The 26104-nt window shown below is 40.7% G+C and overlaps 1 protein-coding gene and 1 non-coding gene across 2 annotated transcripts in view; one reads left to right on the top strand and one right to left on the bottom strand.

The window, feature by feature from the left end:
* The first annotated feature begins 303 nt into the window (after positions 1–303).
* m1ap (meiosis 1 associated protein) overlaps positions 304–26104 on the top strand; it is a 66401-nt gene continuing 40600 nt past the window's right edge. Inside the window, exons 1-4 of the mRNA XM_084924458.1 lie at positions 304–481; positions 2664–2927; positions 3105–3302; positions 7614–7788. Of these exons, the coding sequence (XP_084780584.1) occupies positions 2670–2927; positions 3105–3302; positions 7614–7788 (631 nt within the window). The 5' untranslated portion in view covers positions 304–481; positions 2664–2669. The remainder of the gene's footprint in view (positions 482–2663; positions 2928–3104; positions 3303–7613; positions 7789–26104) is intronic.
* trnaa-cgc (transfer RNA alanine (anticodon CGC)) lies at positions 3929–4000 on the bottom strand. Its single transcript has one exon. It is a non-coding gene; the product is annotated as a tRNA-Ala (tRNA).

Raw genomic sequence — 26104 nt, 5'->3', positions numbered from 1 at the left:
ATCTATTACAGATGTTTATTTCAAATAATATTAAAATGTAGATGAAATTCTCTAAAAATGAATTATCAGTTTTATATACCTGCCACATATGTCAGTTTTATTCAGCATTAATAAATTAGCAGAGTAAACTAGAAATTGTTTCAAAGTAAGTTTAGTTAACTCCCAGTGTAACATTATTGGTGCTGTGTCTCTATTATGTTATTTATGCCCTTTTGTATTGAAGCTGTTCTGGATTCGGGTTACAAAATGTATTTACAGGCCTACTGTTAGCATGCTAACGTTAGCATGCTAACCGACTAACTCTCAGGTCTAGGTTAGCTATTTTGTTGATAAGAAGCAGAGCCTGTGCATGTTGTATCGCAACAGTTTGTTGGTTTTCTCTGGGGGCTTTTCTATATACTTTTATTAACCCGTCTACTTGACATAACAGACCGTCCAGCAGAAGCTATTTTCAGAGAAGTTGGAACTTAACCTCAGCAAGGTAATGTTAGCTAAACTTTGCAAGGTATAAGTTGCTAATCCTAGCTAAAATTAATATAACAGCTTTCTAATCTAAGAATAATCTAATTTACATGTGTTTAGTTTTTAAATACTAATAAATTAATGTTTCTTGCCACCTATTATTTGTGTCAAAATCATTTAATTAAAGACATGACCACAGGCAGTATGGATTGCTTGGCTTATTAAAGCTGCACAAAAAGAGATGTGTGCGTGTGTCACTGTAGTGTGATGTTAAATTCACACCACTAAGTAATGCCTGAAATATTTTTTAGGTCAGTGAATAACCAACCCAAAACCCCTGTGGCAAAAGGATTCATTTTTTTAGCTACTGGGTTGAATCTGATTACATTTATTTGTCTTTGAACAGAGTCTAGTCTTAGAGGTGATGCAAGATCAAGGTGTGAAGGTGAAAGATATTTGATCTGGGTGGTGGGAAGCACAGAATTTGGCTTAGAAGAGGAGAACTGAGTCAGAGGTAGATGAAAAGGGCACACAATCAAACAATGCACATATTTACACAATGTGCCCTTTATATTGAAGACAACAATAGAGCAGGGCCTGGAGATACAGGATTAAAAGACCTGGGATGATAAAGAGTGCTCGGAGCTCAGCCTTTGAGGGATTATTTCTGTCAATGGTTTTGCCCTGATAAGTCCACTCCAAGCTCTCTAGTAATGGCTCTAAATCGGTTGTATTTGCTTCTGTTTTTAGCCTTGAGTCAGGCCTGTGACTTGCCTTTACTATTTCAGGTTATATAGTGTGTTTTACATAGACATGATATATCCTATGTCTCAGAGTAATTAAGATTTTCATCAGCAATTTCATTTTGTGACATATCAGTCAAATAGTGTGCTAATTTCAACATCCCAGTCAAAGCTTAATTGCTACAACAATCAGTCCCATACCAAAGGATATTCTGTTTACAATGAATTGAAAAAATGATCAAATCTTCATATTTGACAATCAGCAATTAATTCAGCAATTTAATCAGTTATTTGCTTAAAATGGAATTCACGTCACAGTCCCTTATGTGTAAACTACACAACAAAATGCCATCAGCTGCACTCAACAAGCTGTGGAAATTAAACAACCAGCTGAATAGCTGTGTGTCAGTAAAGGGAGACAACGATGCTGCAGATATATATATAGATATAATGACGGTTTCCGATGGAGTAACTGTTTATAGAAAGATTCGGGGGTTCCCCTCTTTAACCCTTTGGGCACATCCTGTGTGATGGATGACTGATGGCTTCCTTTTGACAGCCACACAGATGGCCCTTCTTACAAAATATATATGTTCAGACTGTTCAGTCATATACCCCTCTGAAATCTACAGGAAATAGTGCAAGGATATGTTTGGGGGTTTTCCCCGAATGTGGATGCAAAAGAAAAAATGAGGTACTAATATTTTTCAAATGTGTTGTAGTCCGTTTTTTAAGCGGGTTTTATTTTCTCAAGCATGGAATTGTGCTTACGTGCATAGTCACCCTGACAAAGACCCATTTCCCAGCTGTCAATTACTACTTTGCTTTTCTACATTTCATATTATAATGGGGTTTTTTTTTTGCATTTTGGATTGCTGGTTATACAATTTAAAGGTTCTAAAATATTAAACATGTTGCCGGTATCATATCTTTAAAACAGCAGTGATCAAATTGATCAGTATTTGGAGCATTCGACACATTAGCGTTGCTTAGTCTTCTTTATATGCTCCATTTTGTCCATTTTGGTTTTACATATTTTCATTTATGATTTATTCCAGCATAGTAACATCATTCTGATTAAGTGAACATTTGAGAGCAGCAGAGCTGGCTGTGTTATCATTTCAGATTATATTCTTGTGTTTTCAGTGTTCAACTACTTCTTTTCCCACCATCCTCCTCAGATCTAAAGGAATGCCCTGAGTTATGTAAGAATGGACTGATTTATAACCTAGTTTCTCGCTACATATTTTCATATGCAGCATAACTCATTTATTCTGTTTATTTTATTCTGTTCTAGTTTCCCTACTGATGATTAGGACTGCAGATAATGTACTTATTTAATGAATCTTGTTAATTCCTAAGGGTGATTGTCATTACAGGGGAAGAGTCCTTACATTTTTCTTTTGTTGTCTTTGTGTACTTTATGTGTTCCTTCAGCATTGTGTTTGTGGTTTGCAGGCTATCATGGAGAGCAGAAAGAGGGCAGCAGCTTCTTCCAACTCTCCAAGTTTAGTTTTCTGGTCCTCGTCGTTCCCACGGCAACCAGCCAGGGTCCTAATTGTGGAGGCGCTGCCGCCCCGATGGTCAGAGACCCGCACGGTTCTTTGCGATGCTCTGGACAACTTCTTGTCTCTGGCCTCTAGTCTGGATGGGCCCTGTAGGATACCTCTACTGAGCCTGTATGCCGTCAGCAGGCAGCGGGAATGTCTATTGCCACTTGTGGTAAGATGGATGAAAGTGTAATATTCCTGAAAGCAGTGCAAAACACATTTTTTCTCTCCTATAATTGCTTTTTCTTTCATACATAAATATCAGCCCTTTTCCTGCTTTGCATTCTGTCATCCACATTATCTCCCATTTTTATCCATTTTTCATTCCCTGTCACTTTTGTTATTTTAGCAAGTTCGTGGTAACTTCGCCAGGCTGCATTCCTGTGTTGAAGAGCTGAGGTCTATTCCAAGTGAAGGTTGTATCAGAGGAGCAGCCGCGGGAGCTGATCTGCTGCGACAGGCAGTGCTGGACAGTCTGCAGCAGTTTAAACAGTACATCAGACACACCAGCGCTGGCAGTCAGGCCGGCAGCAATATCTCTGTGGAGGTGAGAAGCGACACTTCACAGCAAGAAATGAATTTCTATGTAAAATTGCACATTCGTACAAGTCACAGGGACTGGGTAGCGAGCTCCTCTCAGAGTCCACTCTTACCATTGACTTAGGAATCAGCCCCACAGTACAAAGCAGAGAGCAACTATCCTGATCAGCTTCCAAAGAAACACACATGTGTGAAAGCTCTGTCTTTATAGTGAAAGAAGACACAAACACCGTACACACTTCTGTAACTTTTAGTGAATAATTTAACTTTGGTTTTCATTTACAGTTGGCAAACAGCTTTTAGAAAGGGTGTCACACACAGCCTGTTTAACTTTGCTGATGGTTAGTGGAGTAATAAACACATATAAAGCTTCTAACTATCTGCACAAAGAGGTTAAAAGGCTCTTTCAGTTACTATTTTCTAAGAAATTGCTTAGTAGGTTTGTAAGTGCTGATCGATTATACTGAACACACACTGCTGGAGAGCCAGTTAGATCTGTGGTATAAGAGTACCCTGGTAACTGTTACAGTAAATACAAAGCATTAAACCATAATCTTGTTTCTTGTCCTCAAATTCCACTTTGTAGCACAGACCTCTGAACTGAGTCTAAATAGTTCTAAATGGCAACAGAAGTGGAGATGCTGGGGATTGAACCCAGGACCTCATACATGCGAAGCATGCACTCTACCACTGAGCTACATCCCCCATGAGACACAGGGAGCATGTTGATCATAAAAGCTTTATGAGATTCATCAGCGCTTTCTAAGTAGGAGAACACATTGAGAAATTTCCATCGAAACCGAAGCATTACCTGCGGCAGGTAAATTACTTCTTTCCATCCCCTGAACTGTCAATTAGATCTGTGAGGAGAATAATAGGCACAGTTTTTCATGTTTTTTCATTTACATGTTTTTCTTTCTCTGCAGTTGTTGTCACTGGATTATTTTTTTTAAACTTTATCTTCATTTTCATTATCAAGGATCATCTTTTCAGCTGCAGACCAGCTCACACTAAATAGATCCCCTTTGGATATTCAAGATAGAGAAGAGGTTCCACTCATACCTATTAAATGAGCTGTCCTCAGGTCCAATTCAGTGTATTAAGCAGCTGCAAAAAACAGACTGAACAAGGCAATCTCATTAGCATGTCTCTGTTAACAGCCCTCTGTTAATGGCTCTTCATGTTTTATATGAAACAGTGCACTTAAAATAAGCCTGTCCACATATGAAATGGAGCAAAAGAGCTACTATTTATCTGCTAGTGAAGCATCTCTGTAGAAAGAGGACATCGCAAAAAGCTTTAGTAGTTTCAGTGTTTCCCCATTTGAAGGGGAAATCGGATCAGGTATCGCTACTTAACGCCAGTGTACGAAATAGTGAAGCCAGTTTCCTTAGTGAGCTTCGTGCAGTCAGTTTCAAAAAGTAAATCCTCTTGTATCCTGTTGTAACAACTCATTATTGAACAGTTAAGTGTAACATTACAAGTTTCACTAAAAGCTCATATCTGCTGCTGAAGCAGCACAGTTCATAGATCCGTTCAATTCTATTAATGTTGTGTGATGTTTTTTGCTAATGGTATGCAAAAACGTGCAGGCTCATAACGCACCGCAGAAAACATTTTTGGTGTCACCAAGTGATAGTTTATGGCATGTGTTCACTCTCACTTTAACAAATTAGATGCTTTCAGCTCACTGAAAACATCTAATTTTTTAAATGTACGGGTCAGGCTGGCAGTCAGCCAGTAAGAACTGTGGTAGCTGCTGAACATTGTGTCCTCTGGACACCAGGCTGTAGGTTGTTGACGAGATTTTGTAAATTCCAGCCAGCTTTTTATGAGGCTCTGGACAGATGATTGCACTAAGACCCACTGCTTCCAAGGGTAGGAGATATGAATAACGCTGTTAGGAGACAGCGAAGGAAAAAACAGAAGCATGGCCCTTTGCATGTGTGTCTGTGTGTGCCTTGCTAGCCCACCAATACAATGCATGTTTTCATTCAGATACATGACGCTTAATGCATGCATGTATTCTCCTTGAGCAGCAGTTTCCATCCACTTTTTCTAAACAGCCGGAAGCCGAGAGCAGCTCTCATCAATAACCGAAATACAATCATCATTTCCTGCTACTGTTAATGTGATTCAGTAGAATGCTAAATGTCAGCCTAGCATTATTTTATCTTTTTTCCCCCATTAGGCGTGTAAATGACACAGAAAACTAATTTCATCTCTTCCCATGATCACATTTTTCTGCTTATTTTAAGTTGCTGTCTTTAGTCCAAATGTTCAGCAGAAATCTTCATTATTAAAAAGATAACAGATGAGTAAAAACATTTTAAAATGTATTACCAGTAGTTTTGTTCATTTACAGATAATGAGAGCTCAGTTGCAGAAAAAAATAAATTAAAGGGATAGCTCGTTCCCAAATCGAGTTGACATATTTTCCCTCTTGGGCTGTGATGCTGTTTATCTGTTTAGATTGTTTTGTTGTGTTTTCCAGTTTTATCTTCTGTAGAATACCGCCTTCCCTTGAATATAACAGGACCTGAAGGCATCTGCTTTAGTGCTCAAATACATTTGAAAATCTCAGCAGTAATGTCTCTCTCTAGAAATCATGAGTAACCCAGTTACTCACAAAGACCCTCAAACCTTGTTAAGAGCTGTTCCATACAGAACCCAACATTACAGGTCATTCAAAGGGGAAGCCATTAATCTTCACATCATCTTCAAATGAAAAGCCATTAATAAACTCAGATGAGTGACTAGCTCAGGATTTCTGCAAAGAGACAGTTTTTAAAATATTTTTTGTCAAGGTACAGTATTGTGCAAAAATGTTGAACTGCCCTCATTTCTTTGTGTTTTTGTAAAACAAATGCGAGGTAGTTTACTGAAATATGCAAATAGAGATACAGAAATGCAACTCTAACAACTTGAAAGTCAGTGTGTGATGTGACCATCTTTGTTCTATAACACAGTGTGAACTGTCTCAGACAAGTGTTACTGCAGTTTCTTGAAGTAGTCTTCAGGAATACTTTTCCAAGGTTTTTAAAGGACATTCAAAAGTCTTCTTTTAATGTTGGCTGACTTTTGTTCTGTTCTTTCCGGCACTGCCTCAATAATGTTGAGGTTCAGGCTCTGTGTATGCTAATCCATCACTGATTGTAGTCCATAGTAGTAGTTTTATGTTTTTCCATCAAGGTATGTTTTTACCTATAATGTAGGCACTATTGTATCCTTCTTCTGAAATATTTACAATAGTTTGAACCAAACATGTGGATTTATCAGCTGTTGCTTCTGATTTTCAAACCAGTTTATGTGTAATTTAGCATATCTAAGTCTTTTCTAGTTGTTTCCCTTCCTTAAATTAGGATTGGCTTCTTGACAGCCACTCTTCCACTGAAATTAGTTCGTATGAGGCTTCAGTGAATTGTAGATCGAATAACACAAGGACCAGATGTATCTCTTCAGCTCTTGAGTTAGTTGCCTTTATATGCTTGAATGAGTGTTAAGAGGCTTAACAAATAAAAATAAAAAACCTAGAGATACAGTACTTAGAAATACCTTTTAGGTCAGTTAAAATCCAGAAAGAGGCACATCTTTACAATATCTCCAAAACTGGGCATATTTAACATAAAATAATCTAAACCGAGAAAGAGAACTAAAGACAGGAAAAAAGTCATACACCTTTAGAGTGTCTTTAAATGTAGAGTTGAGTCTGCATGTACCACTTTCCTTTTGGGCTGACATTATTTTGTATCTAGTGGTTGTGACATCACATGTTCATTTTAGTAACTAATTTACTGCATGTCATGTCCCCAAACTCCCAACAGACACAGCACTGTCAGACATAAAGAATGCTTTGTTGTGGTGTTGCTGTGTCCTGTGACTCTGATATAATCCTTCATAAAACCAGCTGGAACACTTCAAATAGAGAAAGGTTTTGGAAAAGAGTTGTGGCAAAGAACATCAGTGTGGCTTGCTAATGAAAAGTGATAGTGTGGTTGTGGAAGAGCAGCGAATGGGTTTCATCATCGCAAGACATCACAGATTAATTGCAGCACACTTGAGTTGAAGTAGTTTGAATGGCATGGATGTCATTCTCATCAGTCGGCGCATAAAACAAGTAGTGGCCAGAATATTGCGCAGTGTGGTTTAAAGAAGCATTAAGAGGGCACCTCTCAGTTCTTTTTGAGCCTGATGACTTTTTTGTACTGTGTCACATTGAGGTCAGCTTGCCCCTTGACATTAAAAACTTAATGAAATGTCTATGTCTGTGCTCCTGGGAGCTTTCTTATTTGTCTTAATATTTGTGCTGCTTCCCCAGGTTACTCTGGTGACCAGCCAGCCAGGCCGTAGCATTGTTCATCAGCTGGAGATGGGGCTCAAAGATGCTGACCTGGTTTCACTGAAGCAACTCCTGGTAGTGCAGATCTACAGTACAGGAGACTGGGGCCAAGACGCTCTCTCACCTGAGGCCGCCGCACCCTCAGAGACTGAAGGTAGGAAATACAAATACACACACAAAACACAAGACTGGAACATGCACACACACTCAGACTCACACAAATTGAGACTGTAGGGTCATTAAAGAGGAGACAGGCTGTCAGCTGTTACTGCAGGCTAACCAGGAGTGCATGTAACTCAGTTTAAAACAACAAGCAAAAAGCATTAACAAACACTCAGTCCTCATGAAGTCTGTTATCTATTTCCAAAGCAGACTTGACTCCTCCGCACTTTCCGTGCTTTCTTAATCATGCTCTGCGGAGCTGTGTAGCACTGACCCATTTATAACACCCTATTTTTACTATTTTTTTACTGTTTTCAGCATATCTGCGCGCCACACTCATCACATATGTCACGGTTTGTATAACTTGGCTACAATCCAAACATTTGCCAGTCGTCTCTTAGAGAGCCTGATTTCATAATCACATGTCATGTTTTTTAATTACACGAAGGTTCAAGTGATGTGGTTTGGTTTGAGTAAGTAGAGGGTGCAATGAGTGCTGGGTAGGAATGAAGGGGTGAAAAGGGAGAAGAACAGAAAGTGAGAAAGAAACATCCAAGTGGGAGCAAATAATGAGGACTGAGGCGTTTCATATAAAACTATTTGTGCATCGTCTGTTTATTCCTTGATCATAAATAGTTATTTGTATCTGTGGAGAAAATGACTTAGCAGACTTTAAGATTGGGTTGTTTTTTTCTCAGAAGTGTGTGTGTGTGTGTGTGAGAGAGAGAGATGCTGGAAACATTATACTAATGATGTTTCAGAGGAGACAAACTGTATTATGCAAAATCCACTCTCATTGTTCTTGAACATAATTAAGTGTCCCCACTGTGTCTAGAGGCTCAGAAGTCATGAGAAAGTTTCTTTGCTTTCTCCATAGATCAGAATATGTGTCTCTGAATGAGCCATTCAGATTTTGAGCGGCTTTTAACGTTAAAAGGGGATAACCACAGCTCCTGACTGCCAAAGAGAGCTCTTAAATCATAAATAAGCAGATGCAGTTCGCCATTGTTATTTTCTTGCTGGAGTAGTGTTCTGTTAACTTTGTTGAACATACAGCCTGCAGGTCTGAACTAACCCATCAAAGAGTAGAGTCTGGCCCTCTGGGTGGATTTGCAGAGTGTAAAAATTGGAGAAGGAAGGTGTAATTTTGAACTTTCAACTGTAATTTGCACCAGAAAGCATGTTGCAAGATGTTAAGAATGGATAGCATGTTGCCAATCATCTGTCTGAATCATAATCAGTTTTATAGCCTTAAATTACCTGTAATACCACAAGATAAAAAATATAATATACGAATACATCAGGAAGATGGCTCCAACAGACCGCGTGCTCAGTGTAAACCTGAGGCAGCAGAAACCCAAGAAAGAGGAGGAACCATCAGAATCAGAATCAGAAAGGGTTTTATTGCCAAATGTTGAGCAGGTTTACAACATTAGGAAACTGCTGCGGTAGTCAGTGCAAACCATCATGGAAGGACAGGCCCGTGCACGGTATGTACCACCGACAGATAGAGGAAGTGGCTAACATCCAGAAATCCTACCAGTGGCTGGACAAAGCTGGACTGAAAGACAGTACAGAGGCACTAATCATGGCAGCACAGGAACAAGCTCTTAGCACAAGATCCATAGAAGCTGGGGTCTACCACACCTGGCAAGACCCCAGGTGCAGGCTGTGTAAAGATGCCCCTGAGACAATCCAGCACATAACAACAGGGTGCAAGATGCTAGCAGGCTGGGCATACATGGATCGCCATAACTAAGTGTTCAGCATAGTATACAGAAACATCTCCCGGGGTCAAAATGGGAGATGCCCCCTAGGGTGGTTGAGAATAATTGAGCTAAGATCCTGTGGGACTTCCAGATACAGACGGACTAAATGGGGATGGCTAACCAACCGGACATAGCGGTGTTAGGCAAACAGAAGAAGACGGCCATAGTGATAGATGTAGCCATACTGAATGACAGCAACATCATGAAGAAGGAACACAAGAAGCTCGTGAAGTACCAAGGGCTCGGAGAAGAGCTCGAGAAGATGTGGATGGTGAAGGTAACAGTGATCCCAGTGGGAAGCGGAGCACTATGACTCCCAGAGATCTCTGTTCAGAAGAGCGCAGTCCTAGGAACAGCTGAGATACTGCACAGGATCCTTAAGCTAGAGGATAGAGAGAAATTCAACCTTCATATTTTTAACATTTTCAGAGTTCCTCATGGTATACAGGGCTGAAACAAAATTCTGTACTTCCCATTTTATTCTTACTTTCAATTTCATACATTAAATTTGTACTTGATATTCAAAACTAGGATATATCCCATGATATTGATGGAAGTTGGATATAGAAAAAAATCTTGTTTACCAAAAACAAGATTTTGACTTATACATGTTATACTGGCATGCGAAATGTAACTTCTAAACGTGTACAGTGTTATACATACCCTTTAACTCATCCGAGACAGTTGTATCAGTTATGCAATGCTGCCTGCAAAACTGCTCTTATACCTGATCCCCTGCTACAGCTTTTATATAATATCTAAGGAAAAACGTTGTTGCTTTGTTCCATTAGTCCTCGTGAGGCCTTTGCTCCCCATGGAGTCAATGTTAGCGTGAAGCGGCCTTTAAAAAACAGAGGTACTTAGTCCTTGCACAGGCAGTCAGGTGAAAGAGAGGATAGTGTGTTACATGTGAGTTTTTTTAGAACTAAAAGTATTTAGAATAAAATATTGAGGAACCACAAAATAAGTGTCCCTGAATCAGTGCCTCAAGTACACATTTTTTTGTGTTTTTGTGTTATTGTATTTGTAAATCAATATGCGGGGGCACTCATTCCGATCTCTCCCCTGTATCTAATCAAACAGCAATGCCATTCAACATAGAGATGTTTGGAAAGCCTGGAGATGTGGTTTTGTAGTTACTGCAGTCTGATGATTGACTTTGATGAGGATGCCACTGGGAATACATCACTGTGTTCCTCCGCAGTGTTGTTCAAGTGTTTATAGCACAGAGTGTTTGAAACATGACAGTCACTCTAACTTGATGATACTACGGCTTCCATCATCAGAGATATATCAGTACCAGTGGTCCTCCTAGACCTTTGATGTCCCACAAAAAGCTGTTAGCATTCATTCTTTCCATAGTAGAGTGGGCAGGATTGTTGAAACCCTAATGTCTGCACACAGAGTTATTGGTTCCACTAGTTCGTAGTGGTTCCACTCTTCTGTGCTTGTTGATTGTTGTGCAATCACGCTTAAAGAGCAATGTTTGATTTATTTTAATTAAAGAACTTAAAAGGAGCTTGTAATTCCCAGCTCATTCAACAGTTTCATATCTTTATTCTTAGACTCGACTAGAGTAGCTTTCCATGATTCATTTAGAAATAATCGTTATATATCTTATACTGTGCCTTGGTGCATCCTCTTACTTCATCCTCTGTCTTAAATAAGTTGTTTTAACACCCTTCAGCTGCCTTTTAGACCAGAATTCTTTTGATTGGCTGCTCGTCATAAACAAGAAGATTAGAACATCGGGTGGAGCTTACGTACCTGACGCGACCATATTAGGGATATGTGCTGTAAATGACATCATACCGATCCAGTAGGAGAAAACCAGAGATTTTTGAGCCTGACCTCATTATTTGAGACTCCGGCCAAATTTAATATGAACATCTATTGTAACAGAACATACAGTACAATAATTTATCTAAATAAAGCAAGAGAGAGATTATACATCACATGCTCTATTTGTATGATAAACTTTGTCATGAATGTGTTACATTTTAGTCTCTTACTAACAGGAAAACCTCAAATGTTTTGGATAAGAGTCAGCCAGCACAGAAAAGGGAATGGGGTCAGTGCTTCATCCAAGAGCTACACTGACCTCAGAGTTCATCTGGCTGAAAAACCAAAGCAGGCTTTAATCAAGACATAAGAAGTCTGAGTGTCTAGCCAGTATGAATTCAACTCACATTCACTGGATGCTCTAAGAGGTCCTAAATTGTATTTAGTCACTCTGTTGAACACCCTAGTGGAAGTGTGACAGGTTGATTGCTGCTCTGACACCTTTGATGGGGTCTAACCCGCAGTAGTAAATGCAGAGCTGCTCAGACGTGACACACAGAGAGATACTGCTGCTGTACCTTTTCAGTTATTAGTCGATTTTCTTTTGTCATTTCTCCACTTTCAGTTACAAAAAGCAGTGTGCGGCTAGACACCGGCCCCGCTTCACAAACATTTTTGGAAGCGGTGTTGATACTCTTGAATCTGGGCGCATCATTCAACACCAGACAATTTGGTTTAGCTCTGTTTGTGTTTGTGTGTCAGTTATTTATTCCACAGAGTGAGGCATAGTGCAGGAAGTGGGTGGGAAATCCATTTTTCTTTTATACAAAGTAAAACAAAAACCATAACTATTTTTTCCCTCTGTCTCTGTTTCGCTTGTCATTCTCATTTGTCTGAAAGGGCATGCGGCAGATTTATACTGTCATTTTCTGTCTGTGTGCATTTGTGTGTGTGCCTGAGAAGCGGTATTTGTTATTATTATATCTGACCTTACAGCTGTAAAATCAGCTCTTAATGGAGTTGTTAAGATTTCTCACCTTGACACTCAATTTCAAACATAATTTTTAAGTGTTCCAGATTTTGTTTGAATCTCTCTTACGAGCACTTTTTAATTTGGTTTTACAGTCAAGGTTAGGAGAGGGCCGAGTTAACGGTCCTCACAAAAATGAAAGTATAGATATGTGAATGTCTGTAAGCCAACGCCTTGACGAGCATCCGGTTTTTTGTTGAAACTCCACCAATGTGTCCTTAAATGTGAGGTCTGTTCTGTAATTTTACAGCTGAGCATCAGGGAGACGATACAGAAATGGGTCACGGAGTGAGACAGAGACAGGGATGATTATGGCACCAGTGGTTTTGGTTTCCTCTTCACAGCTAAACAGCAACATTGTTGACTGAAACAGAGTCAACAAGCTGTCCCACTCTGAATGCAGCTGCTCCTAAGGGATAGTCAGAGATAGTCAGGCGTGAAAACTAATTATTTCTGTGCTGATTGATGAGCGAAAAATTATATGGCATTGTTTAGCTGTATTCAAACACATCTCATCCTTCGTCATTCGTCTCTGCAAAATAGTGCATCAATCTGATGCACTATTTTGTGATGTCAGATGTCAGTTTATTATAAATGTTATGCATTACATTAAAATCTAGTGAAGTGTGTGTTTTAGATTGAGACATGAAAAGGTGTTTATCATTGGTAGTATCAATCTGATTTTTATTAAATATGATTGTAATTGTAAACTTGACATTTAAGTTGACATTTTCTGCAAACCATATTTCCAGCTGCATTTTCAAAGTACATACACAGGATAATGAAAGCAAAATCAGATGGTTGTTTGCTTTGTGAAAGGCTGCTTTTTTTTAATCATTTCATTCACTCATAAACAGTCTAAAAGGGCCTTTTTGTTATAATTCATTATAATACTGACGTCAGAATTTGATGAAAGTATCCTAATTTATGTCACTCATCAATTTAACCTCCATTCAACAATTTAAAACTACAACTGTGCTCACTGAAGCTGTACTTGAGTGAAATGGTGCATTGACAATATAGTGTAGCTTGACAGTATTGTCCATTCAATCCAATTTCCACAGGTGTAAATCGAGTACCTAGCCTTTACAAGCATCTGTGAAAGAATGGGTTGTTGTTCACTGAATTTGAGCTGCGATGCTGTCAGGTCGTGAAATTTCTTGTAGGAGAAGGAAACCCCCCGAATGAGACAGCGTGTAATATACGTGCAGGAGTTGCAGTACCAGCAGGGGGAGATGATATATTTAAAGCCACGAAGGTCTGAAGTACATTCCAGGATCCTTAATCACCAGAAATGATTAAGCTAGATGACTAATATGTATTTACACATAAATGTGTTCTTAATGTCTGTTTAAAGCTTTCCTGTGGTTATTTTAATTTTGGCTTGAAATAAAATATTTTTTCCTTTACTGTTACTGCAGCTTACTGCAACTTCTGCATGCGTGTCCATTTCACGTTTTAGAAAGGCAAAGCGTGAAAAGAACACGGTGGACCGGTGTGTCTATTACATGTTTTGCTGTCATACTGGGTTGAAAGCACACTGCTGTTTGTGTCTTATCTCTGTTTTCTAGTTACTAGTGCATTAGCGCTACTCTGCTAGCCTGTCTCATTTATATGCATTACGCTTTTTTCCTCTACTGTCTGTCTTTGAAATATGAATGATTGTCATTTTTTTTCCATTGAAGTTTCTATCTATAGAAGACCTGGACACATGCCTGGCTACATACTCTTCCTGCAATTGATTCTTATAGTTGGATTTTTGATGAAACGACAACCGTCCCTAAGCTGCATGCTAGGCGTGGACAGATTGATCCAAATGTCAGTAATATCGATGCCAACATTGGTATTGGTGTCGAATCAGTACTAACGTGACCAGCTTGATGATTTCGTTTGTTTCAATGTTTCAATACATTGTTTGCATTTCATGAAAAAGTAGCTCTGTCTGTGCAAACACAGCTCCTCTCATGCTGGCACTTTATGCTCCGCCCCCTCCTTCCGGCTCCAATGTGTTTTGCTGATGTGCGGTCGCTCAGCTGCACTGACAAAACACATGTGGGCTGCAGAGTGAGAAAGAGGAGCATTGTGTGGAGAGACTTTACAGCTGTTAATGAAAACAGTGCAAACAGCAATATGTGTATGAAAGAAATTTCATACTTTGTCAACACTACTGATTTATTAAATACATTTTTATTTTCCCCAAAACAGGCCACAAAAGAAACAAAGGAAGAGGGAAATCCTTTAGACACACCTAGACCTCCACACAGAGGTCAGAGGTCACTGACAGAGTCCTGTCAGAGATACACAGAATATCCAGGTAGCTCATTTAGTGGCAAAATCATGACTCTTCAACTTTAGTTAAGGTTAGTTACCACAGTGTTATTGGTCATCATAACTGTTACTTTACCAGACTGACTACCTATAAAAAAAACTGCATTCAGACATTAAAATAATATATTCAACCCATATGAAACATACTACATAAATGATTTTAATGAAATTGAATAAAAAAGAAAAATACTTCAAACTTGAAGTATAAATATGTCTGAATATAATACCCTTTTATGGTGACTGTCAAGTTATTTTTATTTATGACGCACATTAGAAGTTGATCTAAAGTGCTTTTCATGCAAACACATTAATACAGCAAAACACACTTACAGTAGAAAACAAAATTCAGACATCTACTTGTCATTAAAATATATCCACATGAAGTATATTGATGATGCAGACTTGCCCACTGCTCTCCCCTGCATACACTGCTTTTATAACTTACAAGTATGAGTATCTGTGATAACCAAATTGTATTTTTTGCAGTATCATACACCACTGCAACTACACAGAGAGAGAGCAGAATGGTGGTATCTTGTAGAATATGGGTTACAACTGACCATTCAAAGATGTTTCAGTAGAGGGAAAGTCTGAGGAGGCTGAAGTCTGCCAAAATAATATAGTATGTGACATGTTTTAAAAAACATGTTTGCTAGTACAGTATTGTACAGGACTCCCTCTACCAAGACTCAAGCATGTATTTTGGTTGGGTGTCCAGATGCCAGTTAATCTAAATGCCTCTTTGGCAGCAGAGCAGATATCCTCCAGTTTGGCTGAGCTGAAATTGTCATTTTCACATTATGAATTATTAGAGGCACTAACAGACAGATGTATGAATAGCTTTGCAGAGGAGAAAATGTATGTAAATCCATTTCAGTTTCAAGTGTAAGGCCTTCACACACCTACCACAACAAATCCCTGTGAATATTTTGTGTGTTTAAAGGATTTTTTGCACTCACCTTTCTTAATGTAGTAGTTCGAACTGACCATGTATTTTTACTGCATGAATTAGCAGCATTTAGTTTTGCGAACCAAGGCGGATTTTAATGATTCTTTTTAGATCCGAATCCAATCAGATCACTGCATTTAGCTCATAACTCAAATCGCTTACCAGGCGTGAATATACGGTGAGATGAAAATAGTAAAAAAAAACATACTATTTTATCTAAACTGCTTTTTAGAGCATGCAAAGCTCATGTGAACACACAACAAGTAACAACCAATTACAAGAGAGATGATTCAAATCAACCAATTAGATGTAAAGATTAAATGAATTGGCAGCTAAAGTTAACATATTGATTGCATTCTGTGTAACTGACAGCAAAATCTTGGTAAATTGCTTCAGCACTACTCGCAAGATACTGATTGTAAAGTTAGAGGAGCAAGTTGTATCTACAAAAACTGTCCTGAGAAAGTTGCTCTATAGACCTGTGGGGTGTTTCTGTTTGTGTTCCTAGCTTTAAAAACATGTCACAGATGCAAGGTAAAAGCTAAAAAGCCTTGATCAAATTATAATGGGTCTACATAAAGCTGTTAGATGGCACTCCTCCCACTCAAGCGCCTGCAGAGCAAAAGGCTCAGGATGTCGGCTTTGTGAACAACGTTGTTTAAGAGAAAACACATTTTTGTTTAGTAAAAAAATCATCATGTCATCCACGATAATACCAGAATAATTTTTTACGTACTACATAAATGTTACATCGTAATACCATTGCTATAGCAACACCATCTATGTTCCCGAATGTGTGCAGGAACGAGAAGAGCCTGCGCTTGTCTCCAATGACGTTTAGTACCTAAAAAGGAGGCTACTTAAAAACCTTTTTTTTTTTTTTTTTTTTTTTTTTTTTTTTTGTGTCCCGTTTGGATCTTTAGCCATCAGAATTGTTGTCTTAAGGCCAAGAAAGATGCCAAGCGGATTTATTTTACCAAGTGGATCATCATGGCCTTGCCATATTGGTCCATTTGATTGACCTTTATTATAATTATGTATTTATTTTATTTTCGGTTGCTACAAACGGGACAGACGTGACTGGGGGATAGGACAGGGAGAAAGAATGAAAGAAAGAGAGGGAGAGAAAGAAAACCAAAGGGGAGAAGAGACGGTGAGAAGGGGGGGAAGAAAGGAAAAAACAAACAAACAAACAAACAAACAAACAAACAAAACGCCTGGATCACCTGTATGGAGAAAAAAAACAGAAGAGAAAGCAAACAACAAAGAGCAACATAATAAAAACAGCACCATCACAATAAACTAGCTAGCAGTAGATAACAGTAGATACTAAATAATAAACGATATTGTGCAGCACGCAAGATAGACAGCGCACAATGTGCTTTGAGGCAGCAGCCAAGAAAGGTGTAGTCCGCGTCTGTGAACACCCGTGTGTACACCTGTGTGCATACCTGTGTGGATCAGCATGCTTGTATTCCAAAGGTTTCTCCATGTAACGATCTGCTAGGGAGTGTGGGGAGCCATAGCCCCGTCCACCAGGGTATGAAGCAGGTATGGAGGAGATCCAGGCCCCAGATATCCAGAGGCCCCAGAGTACAAGGACCCGAGGAGGACCACCAAAGGGGGGGGGAACCGTGCCACCCTCCTGGGAAGAGCTGAGTAGAGCCCCAAACGAGAGGTCACCCCGCAGCTACGGAGCAGAGGCCAGAGGGGGTTGCAGTGGCGTGCCCGCGGGCTCCGCCGGCAGCCAGCTGTGCCAGAGAGGACCGAGCTTCAGGCCCAGAGGCCAGAGGCCTGAGGGCATCCCACCCCCCGGAAGGAGCCCAGCCGGGCCACAAGCGCCCGGCCCCGCCAATCGGCCACCAGGAGTGAGCCGGTACATGCATGAGCGCCCAGCCCCAGATGACAAGGACCACCAACACACCAACGTCTAAGGGCATCAGCCACCGGCAGGGAGTGTGGTGAGGAGAGATAGGCCTCCGTACTTTAGAGGGCCTGAGATGTACCCAGAGAGGTTGAGTCTAAGACCCAACCTGACATATAGACACAGACAAACAGGCACACGCGGACACAGACGTGCATTCCCACCCCCATATGCACAACCAAATACTCGGCACTCACCCAACGTGTAGACAGACACAAATAGACACTGCACAGACAGTCGCACTCCCCAAACATACTCTATATCCCAGGTCCAGGTACCCCCGCCCCCAGAGGGGCAAGCCGCACCTAGACCCAGGAGATGTAACCCTTCTCTCTGGGGTGGAGGCAAGTGGACCACCTCCTTATCTGCAGTAGCAGGGAGGCCCCGCATCCCAGACCCCAGTCTGACGGCCAGCACCTCCTCCCAGCCCCCCAGCCCTGACGGCTAACAGAACCGGGGTGAGTGAAGACCTCAAACCTCCCTACGCCCGCTCATATGTAATGTTGTTGTGTGCTGTTCTAAAGTGCATTTAAAACTCAGGAGAGCATGGTACTAGCTTCCTCTCAGAGAGCAGCACGGCTCCTCCCGAAAACCCTCAGTGTCTAAATGCATTTAAAATTGAGGGTAGGGCACCAGCGCCAGAGGTGGGTTGGAGTACAACGACCATCCTCTGGATGCTGTAAAACGTGCCCACCCCCAAGGCCCTATATGTATGTGTTATGTGAGAGTGTGAGTAATGTGGATGTCTAGGTTGCAGAATAAAATTGAGGCACAGGCGGCCAGAAGGGGACAGAGGGGGAGTGCCTCCCCTGCACCCTGGTGACATACCTGCACCCCAAGCCCTGCGTGTGTGGGTGGGTGTGGTAGAGCGGGAATAGGGAGGCAGCTGAGGATGGGGAGGGAAGAAAGGGAGGGGCAAGCGGCCCCTCCCTGGGGCCAGCTCCCCCGCTGACCCCAGTAGGCACCCCCACGCTCTGGAACCCACCAGGGCAAGGAGGCCCAGGCCCATCCGGACCGGGGCCCGCAGCAGCAGCACTGCCCAGCCCCACAGAGTCCGGGGCAGCCCACCCGACTCCACCCCAGAGAAAACTGCACCCACCCCATCATCCAATCATCTCCCAAACTACACAAGACAATAGACACCCAGGTTGAGTTCATTCTCCCCCTCTCCTATATCTCTCCCCCCACCTGCAGAGTGAGCTCCTGTAGTGAGGAGACCACCTGCAAAGATGTAACAACCTCCCCACCAGTTAGAGAGCCCCCTAGTTGGGCCGATGCACCAGAGGTCCCCTGCACTGGGGCTGAGCCCCCCTGCACCCACCCGCCCACTGCTCCGGCGACACAACAGCCAGGACCCAAGCCCCCAAGGCCCGGCAAGCACCCCAGACCGGGGGACGGAGCACCCCCAGACCCCCAAGCCTCCACGCCCGTCCCGGACCCTCCCAGGGGCAGCCAGGCTACCAGGCCAGTAACCAACGTCCGCCAGCACAGACCCTCCCCCATCTCCGCTGTACGCAGCCACAAGGAAAACACCATCCAAGAGCCCCAGAGCTTCTAACCAGGTCATGGCCACAGCCCCCAGGTTAGGCCCTCCAGGGAAACGTCCCTAGGGACTCCCCAGATGCCCTAAGGCCGTCCCTACCCCCACATCAACCACAATAGCGAAGGCAGGACCAAACCATGACCCCCCACCCCCACTAGGTGATGAAGCCGATCAAAGGAGCCCAAAGGGATTGATCAAATGTGATGGCAGAGGTTGTATCAAGACTAATGTGATCTATTAGATGGTTTTTATATTGGTTAGAATTAAGATTATTTTTATTTTTCCAGTTAATGAGGACCATTTTCTTGGCAATGCATAGGGCCGTAAAAACAACGTGGGCTGTGTTTATTTCTGCAGTGACCTCATCCAAGTTGCCCAGCAAGCATACTAAAGGGGAGGCTGGAATGTTACATTTCAGACACTTTGATAAGTCTTCACATATCTCACGCCAAAATTTCTGAACTGGTGGACAGAACCAAAGAGCGTGGATGTAATTGTCCGGTGTATTTGCTGTGCAGTGTGAGCAGTTGTTGGAAGGCGTATAGCCCATCTTGAACATCCTATGACCAGTATAGTGCACTCTGTGTAATATTTTGTATTGTATTAATTGCAAACTGGGATTTCTGATCCATTGAAAGGTTTTTAAGCATATCTGAGACCAAAGGTTTGGGTCTAAGTTGATTGATAAATCTGCTTCCCATTTTGCAATAGGAAGGGATATTGATTCATCTATTTTAGAAAGTGTTCTGTATATTTTAGACAATAATTTGGGGAGTTTTAGACTAAGAAATTGTACCACACTTGGTGGTGTTTGTAATTCAGCTTCACTGGGATTAAATTTCTTTTTTACTATGGATTTAATTTGTTGATATTCCAAAAATCGTTTCTTGTTGATCCCATATTGTATAACTAGTCTGTCAAACGAAATAAAGTCAGTTCCTTCCAATATATGTTCCAAGTATTTAATTCCTTTGCAACTCCAATCTGAAAAGTTTATCATATTATTGTTTTGTAATATGTCCGGGTTGTTCCAGATAGGTGTACGTTTGCATGGGATTAATGAAGACTCTGTCATTTTTAGAAACTCCCACCATGCTGTCAGAGAAGAGCTAATATTGATGCTTTTAAAGCATTCATGTCGTTTGATGTTTGAGCTGATAAATGGTAGGTCTGAAATTTCTAGGTTATTACATAGTGCCTGTTCTACATCTATCCAAGGTTCATCTAAGAAGGTGTGTTTAAACCATCTAGAGATGAACTGAAGCCTGTTGGCTAAAAAATAGTGATTAAAGTTAGGCAGATCTAATCCTCCTTTATCCTTGGTCCTTTGTAGTGTTTTTAAGCTGATACGTGGGGGTTTATCTTTCCAAAGGAATTTAGAAATGTACGAGTCTAGAGATCTGAACCAATCTTGTGATGGCTTATTTGGGATCATTGAAAATAAATAGTTTATTTTTGGCAAGATCATCATTTTTATAGCGGCGACCCTTCCCATGAGTGATATGGGTAAAGATTTCCATCTAGCCAGGTCGCCTTCTACTGTCTTTAAAAACCTTCTAAAAGCACAATACTTTGGTAACAACAAACTTTGCACCACTTAAGGCAAAAACACATCGCTGAGTCATCCAGGCTACGAAGCATGTGACAGTACTGTGCAGCTCCTGACAAGTAATTCGTAAAGAAGGCTGGAAAATAGCCTTCATTTACTTATGCGTATAAATACAAGCTGCAAGCACTGAAAAAAACTGTTTTCTGTATTGTTAGAAATGTCGTTTTCACTGTTATTAGTCTTTTGATTAAATTGAATTTTGAGGCTATATCGCCCATCCCTAATGGCAGTCCATCTTAATACCAAGGATGCTGATTTGGTACGAGAAAAATTTTTACAGATTTTTACCAAACACAACAATTAGTGAGAATGTTTTCTTTGCAGCAATCCCACCAAAAATAATAAACACATTTCCATACAGCAACACATAATTAGATTTTTGCTTTGCAATAGTTCCACCAATAAGAGGGGAGGAGGCGATGGTATATATAGAAGTACAGAGAAAGGGTGATAAAGGTCTGATTTCAGAAAAAAGAAGAAGAAGAAGGAAACAGGAAAAAAAGACCACATTTTAACTGACAGGTGTTGATAATGGTATCAGTAGGTAGGCAGATAGCCTCTTGCTTTTTACCTGATTGAAGTCAATGCATTGGGGTCACTGGAGGCTGACTGACTATAATCCAAATAGCCTTTTGCAGTTTATACTACATCCTTTGTGTGAGAAGCAGGAGAGACCAGTCAAAGATTCCTCTGGAAAAAAGAAACTCCAACCAAGGTAGAGGTGGAACCCTCACCTTATGCTTACCTAATAATTATTTCATGTAATTATTTCATGTAACAGATATCACACAGGATAACTTGACCTGTAAATTGTATGTGTTTCTCTGTCTCTGTTATTTTCCATAGCCTGGAAATGCTAAGGAAATACATCTATACATCATATATGCAAAGCTTTCTTTACCTCAAAACTCCTATTGTTAGCACGCCTATTTAAACTCCTATAGATAGATAGTAGATGTATATGTGACTGGTTCACACCATATGGGGCTCAATTATATAAAGAGATTGTCACCAAAAAAAGAGAGTATGAGATAAAAAATTCCCTGTGTTCAGGAAATGAAGTTAATTTTTGAGTCTGTTTGCTTTTCCACACCAGTCTGGGATTTTTTTCGTTGTTGTTTTGTTTTGCCATTAAGCTGGTCGTAGATGAGCAAAGCAGGGTAATCCGTTACTAAACAGCTGCAATTAGTAGTTTTATAATGAAATACAAATGTCCCCAGTAGTTTAAAAATACTGATTATCTTAAGGGTCTGTGGCAGACAAAAGCAAAGACAATTGGGATGTGCTTGCTAAAAGTTAGGAGTAGATAATATGATGGACTGGATCCAAGATGAATTCAGCATGCCAAATCATGTTTCTGCCAGCCTTAACAGGGTAACACTTTCCTCCCTTCAGACTGGAGAAATATGAACTCTTCTGCAGCTCTCAGACTTCATCCATCTGTTGCTGTTTCTTAGTTCCTTAGAAAAAGAACGTGCAGGTGCATGTTCAGTCTGTTACATACAGCCCATTCAACAGTTTCTATTCACACTTTAATATTAGGTGTTGTTTTCAGCGCAGTGCAACTTCTATACACGAGTCTTGATCGTGATCGGGATTCATGAGAAAAGTAAAATGCTTTAGTGTTTTTTGCAAAGTCACTGTTGGCACTGGAGGCCACCTCTGTGATAGATACCCATAGTCACTCAAAAACACCATCTGGAGCAGCTAGACTGACAGATTATTACCATCTGTCTCTTATGAACACCTGGACCTTTGTGATCTGAGCTCCATCTTTCTGTCTCTCTCTCTCTCTCTCTTTCTGTTTCTGGGCCTGTTTAATCACAAACAGTATGATTGCATAGAGGATTTAATCTCCCGCATTTAGTTGGTTACGCAAAGACTATTATCACTAGTAAAGTGCCTATGTGTTGTCATCTGTTCAGACTGCTACTGCTTGCATAGCATGCATGTTATCATGCAGTGCTTAGACAACAGGCATAAAAGCACCGGCTATAAACAGACATATTATAAGAGAGAGAAATGGCACTTTAAGATTCCTGCATTTAAATTTATTGGAGAATAAAGAGAAAAATGTAAGTGTTGCTGTCAGATTTCAGTGGTAATTATATACATGCATTCTTTATTTGACCACTGAGATTAAGTCAATACATACACATTAGATCAATATAACTGCTTTGCGATGCTGCAGGCTTGTTTCTATAAATACTGTAAGATACTGAAGGGAAGTTTGTGTGGCCTCTGTGAAAATTTCAGTACAACTTCTCTACCTTACCTCTTCTATATGTTTGTGTATGTGTATAACAGAATATCTGGGATAGGCTGCCAGGTCACCAACAGTCGATCTAGACTGGAAAGATTCAATTTTCTTTTTTTTATAAGTTATTCAATTTTCCATTTCTCAACTACCTCGAGACTCTGTTGGATTTAACTTAGTCCCTGAAAGACTTAATGAGACACTATAAGCCTCCAGCTTCAGATTTAAAGAATATATTTACTTCATAGCAGTAGTGAAGGTAATAGCCTGTTACACCAGTGCGATCTAGGGAATCCAGCACTAAGAGGGTCTTCAAAGCACTTTATAAATGACTCTAACTTAACTCAGCAAAAGCATTGGCAACTACATCAGGGTGATTATGTACACAGATTAATAAAAAGTAAAGTAAAAAATCTGATTTTTTTGTCAGTCAGCTTTACACCAAACCTGAATATAATATTAGCCAAATGTTCCCTCCGTCTCACTTCTGCTGCATTCAGTGCCAGGTGCGGTTTTGTGTGGCCCTGTGCAAATAACCTAAATGCAAATGCAGTGGGACTAGAACAAATAACAGGCTTCAAAACTTGATGTGTTGTGCTGTATCTTACTAATATCCCAGTCTGTGTTTTTCTTGCTGTTTTTCCACGGGGTGCATAAAATCTTGATTGGAGCAGCTGTTGACATAACTTAGCATATCTTTGATTCTGGTACACTTTTAGTTATGTCTAAACTAAAGTCTGTATGCATTATTACATAAAATATATGTATATCTGAAACTAAAAACTAAGCTGAATAACACAAATCAACTGACTGGAGCAGTCTTAGCTTTATAGGAAAAGGAGTTTGCTGCTGTTCTGCTGATTTTTGGCTTTACGAAACTGTAACAGTGTTACGGGTCTGTTATGTAATGGTGATTTGCTGTGAGACACAGTATGACTTCTTTACAGCATTTCAGAGCTGTGCTGAGTCTGTCTTCTGAAGCATAAAGACACTGAGTAAAAGAATGTAGCCCAGATAAAAAAATAAAAAAATAAATTGCACCTCTCGGTGAATCACGGAGTTAGCTGGCACATGAATGGCTTGACTCAAAAATAGACATTTCCAATTGTATAGTTTTCTTTGGGAAAAAAAAAATACGCACCTGACAAACAGTTTGTACTTCTACTGAGTTTCTTCTCCTATCTGAAGTATCTCTATGCAATAGCTTGCAACTATTGGCTTGTTAAACTAAATACACTTTAAAACTCCCGTAATGGAATGTGACACCTTTTCCCCACTGAAAATGTCATAATTTGGTATTTTATAGTCTCACATAATGATTCTGAACAGCTCATCTCCTGCTGTTGTTAGTCTGCTGTTCCTCAGGGAATCCCAGCAGAGCCTTTTTACTTTTTAAGATTCTCACCGGAGAGCGCTTTTTGCTGTGCTGAGCAAGACACTACATTCAGAGAGTGAACACGGACTTATTATTACATATACATGCATTTCTTAATATTGCAATTATAGCCACATACATAAGCTTCTGTCAGCCTCTGATTGTGTGACAGCACCCTGATGAAGGGCTGCCATTATGCATGCACAGTGATTAATTATGCTTTTGTTTTTTAAGTGTTTTTAGTTCGGCATGGTGAGGTGATTAAAGCCTGTTTTTAAATATGTGATTAAAGGAAATGGAGATGCTGGAGATTGTTCCCCATGCCTCATACAACAAGCACACTCTGTCACTGCTGCCCCCTTGTGCCACATGTCTTTGCTGGGTAGTGTTTCCTTCCTTCGTCTGCAAAACAGACCAAAAAGAAGACAATAAATTCAAGCTTGATATGCTGGAGACTGATTCAACTAATTGTGTAATTAATTTAACTTAAGAGATGCTGAAAGCTTTAAATATTAGTGGACAGCAGGGTGAATTTCACTGTTTTCCTTGCTGATTATATATATATATTAGATTTGTAGTCAAGACCGCCTAAACCAAGACCGAGACAATACCAAGACCAGAGGGTATCAAGACCCAGAAAAGACCAAGACAGACCAAGACCAAGACAGACCGAGTCTAGACAGACCGAGTCAAGACCAAGACAAAATTGAGACGAGACCGAGGCAAAAAAGTCTTTAAACTGCAGCCAGATGCTGCTTCGTTTACGGGTTTCAGGCATATTGCACAGCCCTCCTCACCGCTGTCTACTGTCTCACTCACTTACTGAGGAGGACAGACGCATGCTCCACTTGACTGTCGCGTCTCTCACCCTCTCTGTTTTTCACATAATGATATTGTCCTATATGCTCGCATGTGATTGGCCACAATATAGAGGGATTGGAGCATAGCTGAGCCACTGTGTAAGAGCTGAGCAGCGAAAGGAAATTAAGTGAGGAGCCGGCTCTCGCTCAATGGGAGTCAACTCTTCTGATTCACTACAAAGCACTCTGTAAGCACGGCTCTTAGAGCTGATGCTTTTGCACATGACACATTATCAATTCAATTCAATTCAATTCAATTCAATTCAATTTTATTTATATAGCGCCAAATCACAACAAAAGTCGCCTCAAGGCGCTTCATAGATACAGAGAAAAACCCAACAATCATATGACCCCCTATGAGCAAGCACTTTGGCGACAGTGGGAAGGAAAAACTCCCTTTTAACAGGAAGAAACCTCCGGCAGAACCAGGCTCAGGGAGGGGCGGCCATCTGCTGCGACCGGTTGGGGTGAGAGAAGGAAGACAGGATAAAAGACATGCTGTGGAAGAGAGACAGAGGTTAATAACAGATATGATTCAATGCAGAGAGGTCTATTAATACATAGTGAGTGAGAAAGGTGACTGGAAAGGAAAAACTCAATGCATCATGGGAATCCCCCGGAAGCCTACGTCTATTGCAGCATAACTAAGGGAGGATTCAGGGTCACCTGGTCCAGCCCTAACTATATGCTTTAGCAAAAAGGAAAGTTTTAAGCCTAATCTTAAAAGTAGAGATTGTGTCTGTCTCCCGAATCCAAACTGGAAGCTGGTTCCACAGAAGAGGGGCCTGAAAACTGAAGGCTCTGCCTCCCATTCTACTTTTAAATACTCTAGGAACAACAAGTAGGCCTGCAGAGCGAGAGCGAAGTGCTCTAATAGGGTGA

Source organism: Perissodus microlepis, chromosome 3 (genome assembly GCF_051167445.1).
Source record: "Perissodus microlepis isolate ML-2025 ecotype Zambia chromosome 3, ASM5116744v1, whole genome shotgun sequence".
In the NCBI taxonomy this organism is placed as follows: domain Eukaryota; kingdom Metazoa; phylum Chordata; class Actinopteri; order Cichliformes; family Cichlidae; genus Perissodus; species Perissodus microlepis.
This window is presented reverse-complemented; position numbering and strand designations above follow the sequence as displayed.